The 17,772-nt window shown below is 39.4% G+C and overlaps 1 protein-coding gene across 1 annotated transcript in view; it reads left to right on the top strand.

The window, feature by feature from the left end:
* Positions 1-17,772, top strand: part of camkmt (calmodulin-lysine N-methyltransferase) — a 133,033-nt gene that overhangs the window by 72,925 nt on the left and 42,336 nt on the right. The window contains exon 4 of the mRNA XM_037697436.1: positions 16,497-16,557. Within this exon, the coding sequence (XP_037553364.1) occupies positions 16,497-16,557 (61 nt within the window). The remainder of the gene's footprint in view (positions 1-16,496; positions 16,558-17,772) is intronic.

The following is a 17,772-nucleotide window of genomic DNA, read 5'->3' as shown; positions in this document are numbered from 1 at the left end:
TTTTACCTGAATGTTGCAGGTTCAAGCCCATGAAGAAGAACTTAAAACAATTTCCAAATCTTTCATGTGAGCTTACTTGCTGTGGAGGCCCCTGCCGAAAGGAGCAGCCCAAAGAACAACAACCTAATCACAAGAATAGTAGATAGTCTGACTACCAAGATACCGCAGCCTCGAGGGAAATGATTAGGTACAGTTTTATAACAACATAAAGGCCATTTTGTTTTGTAGAACTTTCATTTTGCATTTTTATGAAAACATTTTAAAAAAATCTGAGGATTTTTGGTCAATGTTGTGCATTGGGTTCAAAGGAAATGAATCAAATCAAAACAAATTTATTTATATAGCTCAAGTTGTATTAAAAGGTAAAATGTACCATCAAGTTTTAAGATGAAACAAAAAAAAGAATTGAAGCCAGACTAATATGAAGGGGCAGCTGATTAGGAGCTACAACTGAGAAGGCCCAATGATCTCGCTGATCATTAAATCTAAGGGTTATGGGGGGCACATAATAATACTGCATGAGGTCTGACAGGTACAGGAGGCTGCCCATTCAGGATTTTATAGGTCAGGAATAAAAACTTTAAATGGAAGGGAAGCTGGCACTGGAGAAATATGTTCATGTTTTTTATTCATGTAAAGCTGCAGTGTTCTGGAGTAACAGTCACGAGAGTGCTAACACCAACATACAGAGAGTTACAGTAATCCAGTTGGGATGTGATAAAAGTGAATCACTCCTCCATAGTCATTAAAGGATAAAAAAAAAAATCCATTTTAGATAAAAGCCTCAATTTAAAAATGAATGCTTCAGAACTTATCTGTTTCTTAAAATTTGTTTCAAATATCACCCTTAAGTTTTTTTTTTTTTAAATGAGGTTTTATAAATTGCTCCAGTTACCCATATCTGTTGGAAAAGCACTGCATTTTCTACTTTGCCCAAAAGTAACAACTTCAGTTTTATTCTAATTGAAATTTTAACATGTTTGGAGACATCCAAGCTTTTACCTCAGTGAGGGAGACGAACAGTGGTTTTAGTGAAAACAAGTGATTGCACTTTAAGTGATGGTGGATTGTCGAACATGTAGAAGGAAAATAAAATGAACCCAAGAATTAATCCTTGGGGAACTCCATATGTGAGAGGGGCCAAAGAAATTGCCGAATCTCCAAGACTAACCTGGACCTGTCATGCAGGTAAAAAAACCAGTCCAGTGCAGAGTCTTTGATAACACAGAGCTCCAGCCAGGAGATCAAAATACTGCGGTCACCAGTGTCATAGGCAGCTCTCAGGTCCAAAAGCAAAACAACTGCCAAGTCTCCCAAACCTGTAACTGATAATTTACCATTAAAAACTTAAATGTGCAGTTTCTATGCTGTGAAGGGCTTTAAAAACCATTTCAAAGAATGTTTTCCATCCATCCATCCATTATATTTACCCGCTTCTTCTTTTTTGGGTTGCGGGGGTCACTGGTGCCCATATCCAGCCTGGGCAGGTCGCAAGTCCATGACAGGGACACATAGAGACGAACGAAACAAACAATCATTCACTCTCTCACTCACACCTAGGGACAATTTAGAGTTACCAATCAGTCAAACATGCATGTTTTTGGTCTGTGGGAGGAAAACAGGAGTACCCAGAGAAAACCCACACATGCACAGAGAGAGCATACAAACTCCATCCTCAAAGGCCCCCTGGACTTGAATTTGAACCGGGGCCACCTTCTTGCAGAGAGGCAGCAGCTCTACCAACTGCGCCACCGCGCTGCCAAAGAATATTTTGCATATTTTAAAAGGATGTTTGGGAGACTCTGGATCGGCGCGCACAGCAGCGAGTTTCACTTCCTGACAATATCCAGCAACTTCGAACATCTGTTTTTTTATAAGCTCACTTTTATACTTCCTCAATATACAGTGAGAAAAACAGACAGGTAGAGCTAGTGGGGGTGTCAGAAAGGGCTAAGTGGCCTTTCGTTGCCCCCAGGGTGTGCTCCGTTGGCATCCGTGGGTGCTCTTTGTCCAGAGCTTTCACTGTGATTAGAGCGTTTGAGTCGACAATTCACTTTAAGACCTCCTTTCTTTCTCCCTCCTGCTCTGTCATTCTCCTACAAGACACTCTTCCACCCACTATCCCCTTGCCTCTCACACTGTTTCAGGGTATATTACCTGCTCATGTAATGCAGTTAAGCTCAGCTAGAAGCCTTTCCTTGTAATACCACTTAATTCCCCATGTGGCAGCTGAGGTAAATGCAGGAGAGGCAGATCGGAAGAGAGTGGTGACCAGTGATGGTTGTAGAGGACCGGGGGTGGGGGTGAGACAAGGGATGAACATGGGGAGAGAAGGAGTGTGTAGGGGAGTTGTGATGAGAGAGGAGGAGTGGGAAAGGTAGCACCTCCACCTCCACTCACCGAGCCCGAGTCATCAACACAGTGTGATACTGGCCGACTGCAGAGGACCAGCATGACGAGAGATTAATGTAAAATAAGAGACGATTTTTGAAAACAATGAATATGTGAGGACCGACGCGGGACTTGGAGGATAAAAGAGGCTCCACTTAGATTAGTCATGGGATTTCTAAAAGTCTGAATAGAGAAAAGGCTGAGAAAATGCCACTTAGTGCTAGATGTACCAATTTTTACAGAACCACCTTATTTTATAGACACTTTTGTGACATTAGATCAAGAAGTTGCATAACTTGGCATAAAATCTCCATTTTAATCATTGGAAAATCTTGTTAAATAAGTTTTAACAGTACTTGTTTAAGTATCATTGGTACTTGTTTAAAACTTCATTTATTAAGTATTTGCATCAAATGAAGCATTAAGCCTTACAATTTAATAATCTTTTTTTTTACTAAGCTGAATAATTTATATAGAACAGAAACAGTGTAATGACGAAACAGTTTGCTGAATACGTCAACATTTGTTTTTCTTTCCTTTATTATTTTTTAAATGTGTTTTTTTTTTGGAGTGTTTACAGGATTTTACAGCTTTATATTGAAGGCATATAAAAAAACGGATATTTTAAATCCTTGTTTTTTACAAAAGTATTTTTTTTTTATAATTATTGTTGTTAAATGTAAGAAGTGTTAAGTGTTTGTGATTATCTCTGACTCTGACTCTGACTCTGATTATCATGAAGAAATCTAGTGCAATATTTTATTGATCAGTCTGCTTAATATTTAATACTGGAACAAAAGTTACACTTTTTCTTTGAGTGGAGTTATAAATTCCAGTTCTGGCACTCTATTATTATTTTTTCTTCAACATCACTCAACTTCAAATATCAGTTCAACTGTTACACCACCATAAACACAAACTATAATAAACGAATATTAGTTTTAATGATTCACTCTTGTAAAAAAAAAAAAAAGGGTTGTAAGCTCAATCATCCAGGTAGATGACAACAAAAAAAAGTTAAATCATGTCATCTTGAACAGTTTCTTTAAGTGAGAAAAGTTTCATCCCCCATCCAGAGGACTTCCTCAGCCTATGGCCTGCCAACCAGATCTGTCCCACAATTTAACCTTTTTTGTTATTCAGTCTTGTCTTTTCCCTTCAAAGTCAGTATACCGTATTTGCCGCTGTATACGTCACACCGCCGTATAAGTTGCATCAGTCCAAAAATGTCTAATAAAGTGGAAAAAACATAAATAAGTCATTTTGCCATATAAGCCGCATTTATTATGCGTCACTGCTGACCACCTGGAAACGTGGGCCAAAAATCAATTGGCTGTCAAATGGTGGCCATTGGAGCGTGCATGGGAGGACTATAACAAAAATTTAACAAGATTAACATTTAAAAACAATTATTTCTTTGCTCGACATTATAGCATAGATTTGTCTCAGTTGAACTTTTCTTTAATAAATGCACTTTAATGGTCAAATCAGCTGCATTTCACCTGGGTGGCACGGCGAAATGAGCTGATCTGACGTCTGCTCCAGGAGTTCCAGAGCTAGACGAAGGTGGTTTGTATGGCAAGCCAAGTGCCTCATTAGTAGTCACTTTTACCTATTAAAGAGACACTTGGCTTGCCATATTAGTTGAGGGCCCTCTAGTGACTGAAAATGGTAGTGCTCAATATTTTTCATGCCAGAATAAATGAAATCGTCAGATCTCAGCCAAAAATTGGGTTATAAATATGGGGAAAAACATTTTCATTCAACCTTTATTTATACAGGCTAATCCATGTATATTAGTCGCTTCAGTGTGTAAGTTGCAGGACTTTCAAATTTATGCAAAAAGGTGCAACTTATATGGCAATAAACACGGTACTTCTTGCCTGTCAGAAATAAGAAGAAATGAGAGAGTTACAAAAACAAATGGCATTAATGAAAGTATTAGAATAGAGGAGAAACATTAAACGATGACAAAACTTAAGGGAGGCTAAAAGAAGAAGAGGTTGACATTGCTCCTGGGTTAGTGCTCCAAAATGGAGTGCTAAAATCCTTTCAGCTCAGATAAAACTCTGGCTGCTGCCACGTAGCCTCAGGATATCTGTTGTTCTCATCTGCCTCTCCAGTGAAACGTCTGCACACGGCGATCCTTCGGGCAGTTCGTCACATGCAGATAAACATGTGAAAACTCCTAAATAAACAGTTGCAAATAAACAGCAAATAACGGATTGAACACATACAAACTGGTGGATCACATGCATCATCGTGTCCAAATGATGACGCTTTTCCAGTTCTGCGTGGGATCAACGTAAAAATGATAAATCAATCACTATAGCTTGGAGTCACTGAAATGCATTTGGTGGTTACATTAGTTTAAAATCTGCAGTCTTACTTAGATCAAAACAAAAAAAGAATGATTTTATGCATCTTTTTTTAAGTGGTAAGTTAAACAATATATTCAACGCAACATCAAATTGAAAGGTATAATCAGTCAGGGATTTAGGCACATAAATAAATAAAGCTTTAAATTCAGGCAGCTTGATTCACTCACTGGGATTATATGCATGGCAAATACAACGACAAGCAAGTGCAAAAGACTCTAGACCAGGGGTCTGCAACCTGCGGCTCTGGAGCCACATGCAGCACTTTGGGCCCTCCACAGCGGCTCTTTCAAGATTTCACCAAAACTAACAGAAAACTGAATTTATACAAGCAACAAAAAAAAAAAGTGCTAGTTTTAGCCGTTTTCACTTCTTTTGCAAATATTTAAACTTTTTGCTTTTTTTCTATAAATTATTTTTTCCACAGTTAAAATAATTACATATGTTTGCAGTTCATAGTTTTTTGTTTTTACTACTTTTCCCCCTCTTTACAAGATTCTGGTCTTTTCATTTGTCTCAAATTGTGAAAATATCAATAAATGTTAAAAATCAACTGATATTTTTAGCTTGATATTGTCACCCATACTGGCCACACAAGTCTCCTCCAACAAATCTAAAGTGGCCCATGGGCCACCACTTGATAATCACAGCCGTCGCAGGTTGTTGCATCTCTGGACATGTTTAGTTTAGTGAATGAAGGCGTAAAAATGGCTCTTTTGTTCATAAACGTTGCAGACCCCTGGTCTAAACCATTTCTCTTTAATCTCTGTTAGGACGCCTCAGGTTCATGTTTTAGCATCCGAGCCTATGGAAAAAATTATTGCACACTATTTTGAAATCAAACCTACTTCTTGTTACTGTTGGTAAAATTTCAGTTTTGCACAGTTTGAGTAAAGCATCATGTCAAGAGTCTATGTGTCCAGTTAACCACTGTTTTTGTCTGTCCAAACAGGTCTCACTTGTAAATGAGTCTTCGAGGCTCAATGTGATTTATCTGTTTAAATAAAGGTTGAATGAATTAATGTTGTTTGACTCAAGTGATTATTTAACATGGAGTTTAAAGCTGTTTCTGCTGAATCAAGTTAATTAAAAACGCCATTCCCTTCTTGTCATTATGATGTGCCACATCGGGTTTGTGAGTTCAAAACGGATCAGTAACAATAGCTTTCCCTAATAATTATGCAGGATTTTATTTTTCCAACCTTAGCCCATACAGGAAATCGTGACAGGAACTTAAAAATCAGATGTTTATTAATAAAAACAAAGCAAGTTAACATTTGTCTGAAGCCACCGAGTAAATTCCTATAGATTTAGGAATAAATTCTGAGATTACAGTTTAAATACAACTCTGTCTTTTGACAATCTGACCTTCAATAAAACTGTCTCTGCCAGCCAAAACAAATCTGACTCCTTGTGTTTCCTACTTCACCTCTCTCTGCTCCCCTTAATCTCCTCTTTATTTTTTCCTGCCCCTTTCTTTTTCCTTCAGCACCTCCTCATCTTGATAGAAAACCTGGTTTTCATGTTTAAGGCATCAGTGTAGTCTCTGGGCAGACTTAAGGTGCTCTTCTGCTTATTCTCTGCTCCTTATTTCCCTTCCTTGCTTTCTTTATCTCCTCACCCCCGTTCCCTCACCTTCCTCTCCCTCCTGTCCTAATTGTTTGTATGCATCAAGATTTCAGAAAGTAGATCGCTTCTTGCAGGTGACACCCTGTAATTTGGCATCTTGCCTTTCACCAACGGCAGAGAGAAATGCAATCTGTGGCAATCTGCATAGTGAGAGTGTGAGTGTGCAACGTAATCTGGAGTAGTCACATGGGCCCAGGGCCACGCCCTGTATGCCAATCAATGTGTGAAGCTCTGCAAAGCACTCGTCTTCCTGCTCTCCCACCACCTCATTCCTGTGCCTCTCATTTGATTTTTCCTCCTCCTCTGTAATTCTGAGCCGCTGTGTTTTTCTTGCTCTTCTCTTCTGTGTCCACGCTTCATTCAGCCCGGACTTCCCTTTATTTTCCTTTTATTTTCACTTTGTGCTGACAAGGGCTGTGCACCTGATGTAATTTCATCAAGTGCACACTCTATTTCGCTCTCTCTCTTTTTGTTTGTTTTGTTTGTCTGCAAAAAGTGCAGGACATGATGGGCTCGCTGCTAAAGGAAGCCAGTTTATGATGCCGTTATAAAATTTGGTGCATTTGCTTTGGCTACTATTAAAATGCAGTGAATCAGAATAAAAAGCACACTGCACCAAACAGTTTGCGCTTCTTTAATCCTAAATCTATTCGTTCCAAAAATCACACATTTTACAGGTGCACATTTGGACTTTGCAAAACTTGTAAAAACTTCTGTAACTTTTTTTTTAAAACTCAGAATGCAATAGATATGTTGGTTATTCTCCAAGCAGTTTTGCCAAATATACTGAGGAAGAGAGCAGCACGGTGGTGCAGTTGGTAGAGCTGCTGCCTCTCAGCAAGCAGGTTGCCCTGGTTTAAATCCTGGTCTGGGGGCCTTTCTGAGTGGAGTTTGCATGTTCTCTCCATGCATGTGTGGGTTTTCTCCGGGTACTCCGGTTTCCTCCCACAGACCAAAAACATGCATGTTAGACTTATTGGTAACTCTAAATTGTCCCTAGGTGTGAGTGAGAGCAAATGGTTGTTTGTCTCATTTGTCTCTATGTGTCCCTGTGATGGATTGGAGACCTGTCCAGGGTGTACCCCGCCTCTCTCACAGTGATGGTTGGACCTAGGCACCAGTGACCCCCGCGACCCGAAAAGGAAGAAGCGGGCAAAGATAATGGATGGATTCTGAGGAAGAGCAAATGGACAAATAAAGTAAAAATCAAGTAAAAAATATACCTTTCCAAAAAGAGGTGCATGCATGCAGGATTATAATGCATACTTTACTTCTATGGATCAAACTGTGCAATTATATTTGTTTACAAAAAGTAATAAAAAGATGATTTCCAACATGTAATGAATGACCTTAAACTTCTTCATACTCAAGTACACAAGTTTTGAAGTAAATGGCCCTCACTCCAACTGCAGAACTGCACGCTGTAACTCCAAAATGAGATTATTAGAGATGTTCTTACAGACAAGGAGTAGACATCCGTTTTGTCTTTTTGCTCGTAAGCTTTATGAAAAAAGATTTCAGACAGACAGGCAGGCAGAGAAACAAGCAGGCAGTTACAGGGGCAGTTAGACAGGCAGTCAGCCCTGGCATTTTGCAGCAGATAAGTAAGCTATCAGAGGAGGGGGATAAATAGCAGAGTAAAGATTGGTCCCGGCTCCCTCAGAGAGGAGCGGGGGGCCACAATGCAGGCGGGGTGGGCAGATAGCCCCCTGCTCTCATTATACTCCGCCTAATCCAAAACGATGTTTACTCAGAGAGGGAGGGAGAGGGAGAGGAAGGCCACGCTTATCGAAGCCCTGCACAGTCCTTCAAGCGTGTGCGGCCGCGAATGTTTGGTGTGGGTGTGTGTCGGTGAGTGCGTCCTGAAATGAGCCTATTCCGATGGAAAAAGGGATCAGGAATGTCTCCAAGGTGGACTCTGTTGGCTAGAATGTCGATGCTTATCACTCATTGCCTGGCTCTTCTGGTGAAAGGCAGAGAAGCTATCTGAACTGCTTATTCACAGCGTGTGTTTACCGCTTCGGCCAAGCAAAAATGATTATTTTATAATTGCTATTAATATTAACGTACTTCTAATAATGTCAAGATTTTGCAAAGCTTCATCCAATCTGATTTGCCAGCGGGTGAAAGTTTGTTAAAACTACAAATTTCTATGGTTTTTAAATGTTCAACAAGAAGTTTTTGTTTTTAATGTTTTTTTTTTATTTTTTATTTACCAATTTGGTCATATGTTGAACATACTCTAAAAATTAAAGGTATAAATTACAAAATGAATGTTTTTTTCATAAATTGTGGAATAAACATTTTTTTGTCCTACAAAACATTTCAATGGATAATATTTAAAAAATATATCTTTAAGACTTATTCTTACAACTCATGTTTGAATGCATAGTGAATTTCTCCTTTAATTTACATGAGATAAGCATTTTTTTATTTTTTTTGCGCTGTACGATATATTTTTTACAAATGAGGCTGTTTTAAAAACATGTTTTCCAATTTCGTCTTCATTTGACTGATCTAGCGTTTATCATTGAATTCAAATGATCCATTTTGAGCTCAGATACAGATAAAGATCCATCATTATCTTGGACATTTGCAGTCGGGGGTGAGGTTCAAGGGACGGATCTGAGAGAAAACCCAAGGACAACATGCTCTGGATGCTTCACATGTCCTGCAGTGAGCTCCCACCACTGATTAGAGCGTGCATATTTTAAAGTCTTAATTCATTCATTCATATGAGTTCATTTTTGATTGTGCTCTTTTACAATGATTAACAAGAGCTAAAAAGTTGTAGAAATCAACACAGCTTCTGAAAATCAGAAACTTTTTTTCTTTAAATTTGAGCATTTTAACATTTTTCTATGAGGATTTATTCACTTTAGGAACTTAAAAAAATTGTCTGAAGTATAACGCAAATATAAAGTGAATTACACAACTTTACACATTCACACCTTTTACTAAAAATCTTTTTTCCCCATCACACGCAAACAATTGCAGAAGCCACATACACTTCTTGGTGGTCTTATGAACACTGTGTACGCTGTCTGGGCTGGCTGGGGTAATCCTGGCCTCGACTAAAGTAGCCGTGTGAGCGGACAGATTGTCAGTTGATCATGGCCAGCCGAGAGCCTTATCCCTTATTGGATCGGCCATGGAGGAGGCTTAGGAATTATCTGAGGCCTCACTTAATGTGGAGACGGATCACCACCAGAGAGCCACAGAGCCTGAAAACACGCCGGGCCTGAGGGGAGGGAGAGTTGTGTGTATGAGAGAGTCATAAAGTGGTGTGTGTGTGTGTGTGTGTGTGTGTGTGTGTGTGTGTGTGTGTGTGTGTGTGTGTGTGTGTGTGTGTGTGTGTGTGTGTCAGGATGTTGTTGTAACAGACGTATGTTGGTGTGCTCTCATAGCAACACCATGGCCCACTTAACCTCATCTTGACATAGCTCTCTTCCACTTTCCCTTTTTGATATTTGTAATGTCTTTGCTTTCAGTTCCTCTCTTCTTTCCTTCTAGTTTATTATTTTATAAGTTAGGCTCTCTGTCAATTTCAATTTTGCACAACTTTCTCCTCTTTATTTTCTCTCCCAAGCTGCTCTTGTTATACTAACCCAAGTATCTCATGTCACACCTCTTATACAGATTTTAAAAAAAGTAAAAGTTAACTACAGTTTTTTTTCTTCTTTCGGCTGCTCCCTTCTTCAGGGGTCATCACAGCGAACTGAGTCGCACAAAGACTTAACATTTGTTTTTACGCCGGATGCCCTTCCTGTTGCAACCACAGACCACCGAGCTACCACAGCCCTCTGTGTGGAGCAGAGAGCTGCTATCTAGGGCACCCAGGGGAGCAGATGGTGGGCATTAAAGGCCTTGCTCAAGGGCCTAGAATGGGGCAACTTTGCCTTTTCCACACACATTTGATGATGTCGGTCCAGGGACTCGAACCGGAGACCTTCTGATCACGGGCTCGCCTTCTCTAACCTCTGCGCCACCACTCCCCTAACATCTACAATCTTTCTCTTCATTGTTATTCTCTTTTTTATACCTTCCTCTCTGTAGCCTACAACCTCTTTTCCCGCTGAGAAAGCGTTAAAAGAATTGTGAAAATCTAACTTTTTGTTGAAAACAATGATACAAAGCTAAATGTTTTGATGTTAAAATCTGTTGAATATTGCTTTGTCTTGAAGTTTAACACATTAGCTGAAATCAAAAAGACGAATCAGACTAGAAAGCAAATACACTAGTTATTAACTGGGTCACAAACAGACCTTTATTAGGATAAAAACAGACACGCCTATTCTATCATAAACTGTATTTTTCATATATTTTGCCTTCATGGAAAACAAGGTTCAAATTTGTAAACCCTGAAACAATCTGAAAAGCTTTATTCAAAATTTCTCTTCCTTGCACACTCCGTTAAACATCACTCCATCTTTTAAATAAAAGTGGTTGGGCTCTTTTTAATTAAGTCTTGGTTCCGAGAACAGAGTAACAACGTCATCTCAAGTACTTCTAGCTTGGCTTGGCTTAGCTAGTAAGATAGTATAACAGTGCCTGTCTGGATACTTCAGGTACTCAAAATAGCTCTTTCCTTAATTCCATTCTTGCTCTAAGCTCTTTGGACTTTGAATGCTTTAGGATTCCCTTAAAAGATCTAGAAGACATGGGTGGTTTGACGTATGTTTGCTACTTTTCTTTCCCCGTTGCCACCCCAACCCAAACCTGGATACAAGTATTAAGAAAACTGAAGGGTGGTTGGATAAATCCACTTTGTGCTACTGATCACTGAAGCCAGATTAAGTTGTGTTAAGTCTAAGTGGTACCAGGAGTCACCTTCAGGTCACTGGGATGTGGAGGGATAATGTTAAGGACAGAGGAATTTAACAGTAAAACCAGTTGGGAGCTGCAGCCAAACATTCTGGACATTCAGCAGGTCTCCACTTCTTATCCTATTTATTTATTTTATTTACCCTTTATTTATACAGGCAGTCTCATTGAGCCACGAGAACTCATTTTCAAGAGAGACCTGTTTAGGGAGCAGATGGGGGTTAAGGGCCTTGCTCGGGGACCCAGAGTGGGGCGAATGAGGGTGGATGGAAGTGTGGGTGTTCCACCTTTTCCACCCACATTTTTTTGATGTTGACTGTACCGGGAGGTGAACCTGCAACTTTCCGATTACAGGCCCATCTTCTAACCTCTGTGCCACACAGTAACCACACAGTAACCACACAGTAACCAGTTGAAACCACACAGTAAAATTACCCTGGTATTTAGCTGCTTGAAATATATATATATATATATATATATATATATATATATATATATATACAGTGTTGTTACTGGACTGTAGCTTTATGTTTAACAGATAGAAAAGATTTGCAAATACAGAAATACAACAGTAGCACTCAGGGCTATGTTTAATAGTGAAAGTAAGAGCATTTCCACACACACAATGTGAAGGGAATTCAAGGGATTGGGACTGAACAACTGTGTAGCCTTGAGAAAACCACTAATCAGTGAGGCTAACTGGAAAAAAAGCTTCAATTTGCTAGGGAGCATAAAGATTGGACTCTGGAGCAATGGAAGAAGGTCATGTGGTCTGATGAGTCCAGATTCACTCTGTTCCAGAGTGATGGGTGCATCAGGGTAAGAAGAGAGGCAGGTGAAGTGATGCACCCATCATGACTAGTGCCTAGTCATCAATGCAAGATCTTAGTGAAAAATTAATGCAACACTGGATGGAAATAGATCTTGTGACATTGCAGAAGCTTATAGAAACAATGACACAGCAAATGCATGCTCTAATCAAAGCTAAAGGCGGTCCAACTAAATAATAGTGTGTGACCTTTTTTTTGGTGGCGACTTTTTTTTTGGGGGGGGGCAGGCAGTGTATACCAGTAATACTATAATAGTTTTGGCTGATTGTGAACACCCAGTTGTTGACACCCCACCCCCACCCCCACCCCACCCACCCCCCCGTGGCAGAACGAAGAAGATTATTGGAAATATCTTCTGTCCGTCAATTTTGTGAGCTGGGAAACTTGAAAAATAAGTAAAATACAGACTTCCATTTTGGTGTGTGACTACATCTTTATAATAAAGAAATATTGCTGTCAAAAATTGAGTTGCCTTGTTACAAATCCAAGATGGCTGCCGCTTTACATAAATATATGTCAACTGGCCACCTCAATCATATGAGGAAACTATGGTTTCTAGTTCTTCTTATATTTAAAAATATAGTTTTCTCAAATGATTGGGGTGGATAAAGATTAATCTATGATGGCCAAGGCCACCACTGGCAACCCCCTGGCTCCGCCATTGCACATGGTGGTGGATAAAATTGCTCCCTTCCTTGCCTGGATCTGTTATTCTGCACTGCCTCGGACAAGCAACAGCAAAACCCTACCTCTATTCTACACAATGTAACTCCTTCCTACTTGAAACATTAAGGTTTACTGCATGTCCTGTTCAGTTTTAGTCCAGAAAATCACACGTCTTAAAATCTACAAACATTTATTTTTCAAATCCCTCAGTAACGGAGGACACTGGCGTACCACTTGTTGTAACCTGCATTATTCTGTTCAGGTTGTAAAATAGAAAAAGCTGCAAAGAGTCTGCAAGCAGGTTTGTAGTTTGTTGGTGGAAAAAGCTGAATTTATGACCAACAAACAATGAAGTTCCTGTCACATCTGATGTGTACAGTAACTTTACTTAGACAAAAAGTCCTTTATTGGTTTTACTTTTTTGTTTCTTGTTCTTCATGTTTCTATTCAATGTGTTTAAAAGTGCATTGTTATGATTACAAATAAAGAAAATGCCTCCAGTCAAGGTTAAAAAAAGTTTTTAGTTTGTCTTAAACATGATTTTCAACAACCTCGTAGCAAAATCCCATTCCTACACTATGCACAAACATTAAATTTGTTGTTTTGTGTTGGTTTTTAGGTACAGCACACATGAAAAACAACAGTCAATGAACACTTTTACATTTTAAGAATCTTTTTTTTTTTCATTTATTTGTGTAACAGGGATGAACCTAATGCGTATAGAGGCACTTCAGTATTAGTGTTTCTTACAATCACACGTGATGCTCACACATAGTTTTCAGGAAAACGCCCAAAAGAGGTTTAGTTCCTGGGAGCGATAACTACACCAGATACTCACACATGCACTATTTCCTTTCCTCATCAAGTAATTGAAGGTGAGAAATAATTTCATTATTCTCAGTAAGAGTAATCTGCTCTCTGCTCCTGATCCCTTCATTTCCTACAGTGCTTCTCGACCTGGGAAGCTGTCTCTCTCTCTCACACACACATGCACATGACACAGTCCTTATCACCCGTAGCTATTAACATTATTGGAGTTGTGGATTACCCATCAGGTTCACATATGCTTTACAAAGCCTGATTGTGTAGTTGTCTTCCTTTCACACACAAGTTTACACTTTCTCACACTTTCTCACACTTTCTCACATAGCCTTGTGTGTTAAACATCAGTATGGGTGTGTGGTGATCAGTACAAGAACAGAAACAGACCTTTAGTAGATGATTTAACATACTAGCATCCCGTTTTAGCTGGTATTCCATCTGTTTAATCACAAATGGATTTATAAATTAACACAAACAGCGTTGAAATGCTTTGAAGGATGTGTGAACGCCTGGAAAAAAAGTAATATACGGCTCTGGTGCTCTGTTTTATGGTGGTAATGGTTGGATGTAAGTCGTGATAGATGTTGACCATCCTAAGTTGACAGCAGTATTATAAAAAAAAATTTAAAAGAAAAATCTTCATATTCTGTTATGGCTGCAGAGCAGAGGATCACAGTTCAATGCTACATTACCACCCTCTACTGTTCAGCTTCTTCAGGAGACCCTGCACGTCAAGTGTGCGTTCGTTGTTGGGGAGGGGAGGAGATGAACTGTAATTTCTAAAAGCAATTTCTATTTGCAATTTGTAATTTCTGTCCTGATGCAGTTATGTTTAAGTGTGAACACACAGTTAGGAATGAGGGGTCAAAGTTGAAGGAAGAACTGGTAAAGCACTTACAATACAGGTTTTGTTTTTATCATTAAAGGATGTGGAGGGATGTTCTGCCAAATATAAAACTTTAAAGTGCTGCACCATTACACCTGCTTGTTTTCATTTTTACCCATAAAAACACAAGTAGTTTATACCTTTTGATTGATCTTTAGCTGGGTTTTTTTCCTGATCATATGAAATATATTTGGAAGTTTGTATGTAAATGATTACAGTCCTGGAGCATCTACAGAAGAAGCTGACAATGATTATATACTCTCACCTTTAGAAAGCCACTGGTGACGGAAATTAAAATTAAAATGTTTGTGCTGAAGAACAGCTGTTTGGGAATTATGAATAGTATTCAATCTATTATGCTCATTACCGTATGTTTCAGACTATAAGTTGCCCTTAAAATCCTTTAAGTTTCTCAAAAATCCACAGTGAGATTTATAATCAAGTTCACCTTATGTACCAGTATTCTGGTTGTGCTTAATGACTTCAAACTGATTTGCTGTGGTACACGGCACCCAAAAATCTGTCAAAATGTTTTAGTTTCACTTAATGTGCCTTATAATCCGGTGCGCCGTATAGTCCGAAAAATACGGTAGTTAAAAATAGTCTGTATGTTTGATACCAGCGAGATCTGACGAGATTAAACTATTGAACTTTAACTCTGAATGCTGTTTTAGAGCGTAGGGACACATACATATTAAAAGAATGCTAACTTGATGTTGGATTTGAACTTTTAACCTTTGTTGATAAAAAAAAGTAACAACAGCCTGCACGTTTACTTCCATGAAATGTCACATATTTGCATTAAGTTTATAACAAACAGCCTGAGATAAGACCCAGAGCTGCTCTTGGTGCACTATACAATCACCACATTAACCTGAGTGCCTCTTGACAGTGGAAAGTTTTCTGTGCTACAATCTCCTCGCCGAAGAGAAACGAACAGTTGAAATTTAAAATGTCACCGTGGTTCAGCCGTACAAGCCTTGACACTCTCTTAACACAGTTTAGCTACTGTGACTGTCATTTTTTTTTTCCTATTGGGGAAAAGGAATATTTGGACATTTTATCAATAGGCATTATTAAATCCTGCTTGCTTGAGCTAATCTTGGCGGACCGGAGCGAGGGGAAAGAGAGAGAGTCGGAAAAAGGTTGAATAAGAGAGATAGACGCAGAGAAGGAGAGTGGGAGAGCAGTGATGTCTGCCCCACGAGGTGATGAGAGACCGCCTGTAAGCCGCTTATTATATCGACAACCACCTTTTCTTTCTCCTCCTCTAACCCTCCCCGGTTTTCCCTCTTTACCTCGCTCATTTTCATCCGTCTCCCTCGCTTACTTGCTTTCGCCAACTTATTCTATATCCCCTCATTCTTCTTCTTCTTTTTTTTTCCCCCTCACTAAAAACTTCAGTGTATAAACCACACACCGGCTCGTGCGTGCATATAGAAACACGCACACGAGGCAAACCTTTTTGTTCAAAGCCAGAAGCAGAAAGCCGAAGTTTTATTCAAATGAATGTTTACTTCTTCCACTGCCAAGATGTGTGTATTTGTCTCCAGTTGTACGTGTGTGTGCGTGTGCAAAGAAAGAGGGGAAATAGTTTGAAGCATGCAAGTGTGTGTTTCAGTGTGTGTTGCATGCACGGCAGAAGGAGAAGGGCTGACTGTAGGTGATAAGGCAGACAGGCCTGCACACTGTGATTATCACACACTGGACCCCCTGTCTTACACACACACTTGCTCCTATACTTGCATACACAATGGCCAATGAGAGAGTGTGTTGCAAGGATTTAGGATAGACAGATGGACGAACAGACAGAGAAGCCTTGGATCACAAGCAAGGTGGAAACCACAAGAGAAGCAAATGAACACAGACTGGAAACTACAACACTTCTCTTTATGTTTCACCGACTACTCATTGTGCCTATTTAGGCTTTATATCCGTTTTATTGTCCTCTGATGTTTAGACATGACAATCCAGGTCTGCCTTCGTACCAAAGAGGCTTTGTAAATGAAAACATGTTGCTAAATTAGGATCAGATGTGAAACGGTCTCCATTTTGATGTCTTTGATTTAGGTGTGTGGCCTTCTGAAGAGGTGATGGCTCATTACTGTCTGCAGAAGCGTCACATGTTCAAGTGAGTTATTTTTAATTGTTGTATTTTTTTCCACTTTGTTGTCAAAAAATTAATACCACATTTTCGGACTATAAGGCACACTTAAAATCCTTTAGATTTCTCAAAAATCAAAAATCCGGTGCACCTTAATTCTGGTTGTGCTTACTGACCTCGAACCAATTTTATTTCTGTTTTACAACTGAACAATGTTGAGAGTTATTGTGCATGAGTTGAATAAAGTTTGACTTATCTGACTGTTTGGTTTTGCTAAACGTGCCTTATAATCAGTGTTGCCAGATCTCGCAATAGAAACAACCAACCAGCTCTATGAAAACAAACCCAAAACAAGCCCAACTGGCAACCCACCACATTGTGTAAAACAGAGGCCATTTTTAACCAGTATAAACATACATTTATTATGGTCTTACACATAAACAACAGCAAAATTATGCTAAACACTTTGAATAACATACTTTTAAGCTCTGATATAAAAAAAAAATACATTTTGCATATGTACATTTTTTTCTACGTATTTTTAAAAACAAAACATCCTGACATCTGCGTGTGAGTGGAGCCCCCTAGTGGTTGGCCACAGGATGAGTGTTTGTGGTGCGCGTCCACAGACGTATTTGTAAATGTCTATGTGTGTCTGTGTGTGCCTGTCGCCTCGCCAACTTGGGCGGGAGCAATAAACAGGGAACGGGGGCATGGAAGGGACAAACTACCTACTACCACTCGTCTTTGCTTTATTGTGCGGAGCTGGGAGATAACCAACTAGTTTCACTCGGAAAGAAAGTCAAGCCCAAATAAACAACTTCACGTTCAAAACAAGCCCAAAAAACAGCAACCCACGACTTACAAGATTTGCAAGCGACTTTAGGAAAAAACAAGCCCAAGGTCACTTATAATAAGCGGACTTGGCAACTATGCTTATAATCCGGTGCGCCTTATAGTCCGAAAAATACGGTAAGTGCCAAAATAATGCAAATCAACAACTGTGATTTACAGCACAGCTTTTGCTCCTAAATACACTGATAGTGTTCTTGTGATATTCTCTTAATGCATTTTAACTGTTCTGTAAATTATTACCAGAAATTTAAATCTTCTCTGTAACTTTCTTGAAAATGTTTAAAGTTGAGGCCTGGTTGGAATTTGCGCTGGATGCCTGGCGCGCCTCGCTGCGTTGTTTTGCGCTGCTCTTTTTAGCGGCTGTTGTCTGCTGAGCGTTAGGCCCGC

The sequence above is a fragment of the Nematolebias whitei genome, chromosome 1 (assembly GCF_014905685.2).
Source record: "Nematolebias whitei isolate Nwh7 chromosome 1, NemWhi1, whole genome shotgun sequence".
Taxonomy (NCBI): Eukaryota; Metazoa; Chordata; class Actinopteri; order Cyprinodontiformes; family Rivulidae; genus Nematolebias; species Nematolebias whitei.
Note: the sequence above shows the minus strand (reverse complement) of the source record. Positions and strands in the feature narration are given on the sequence as shown.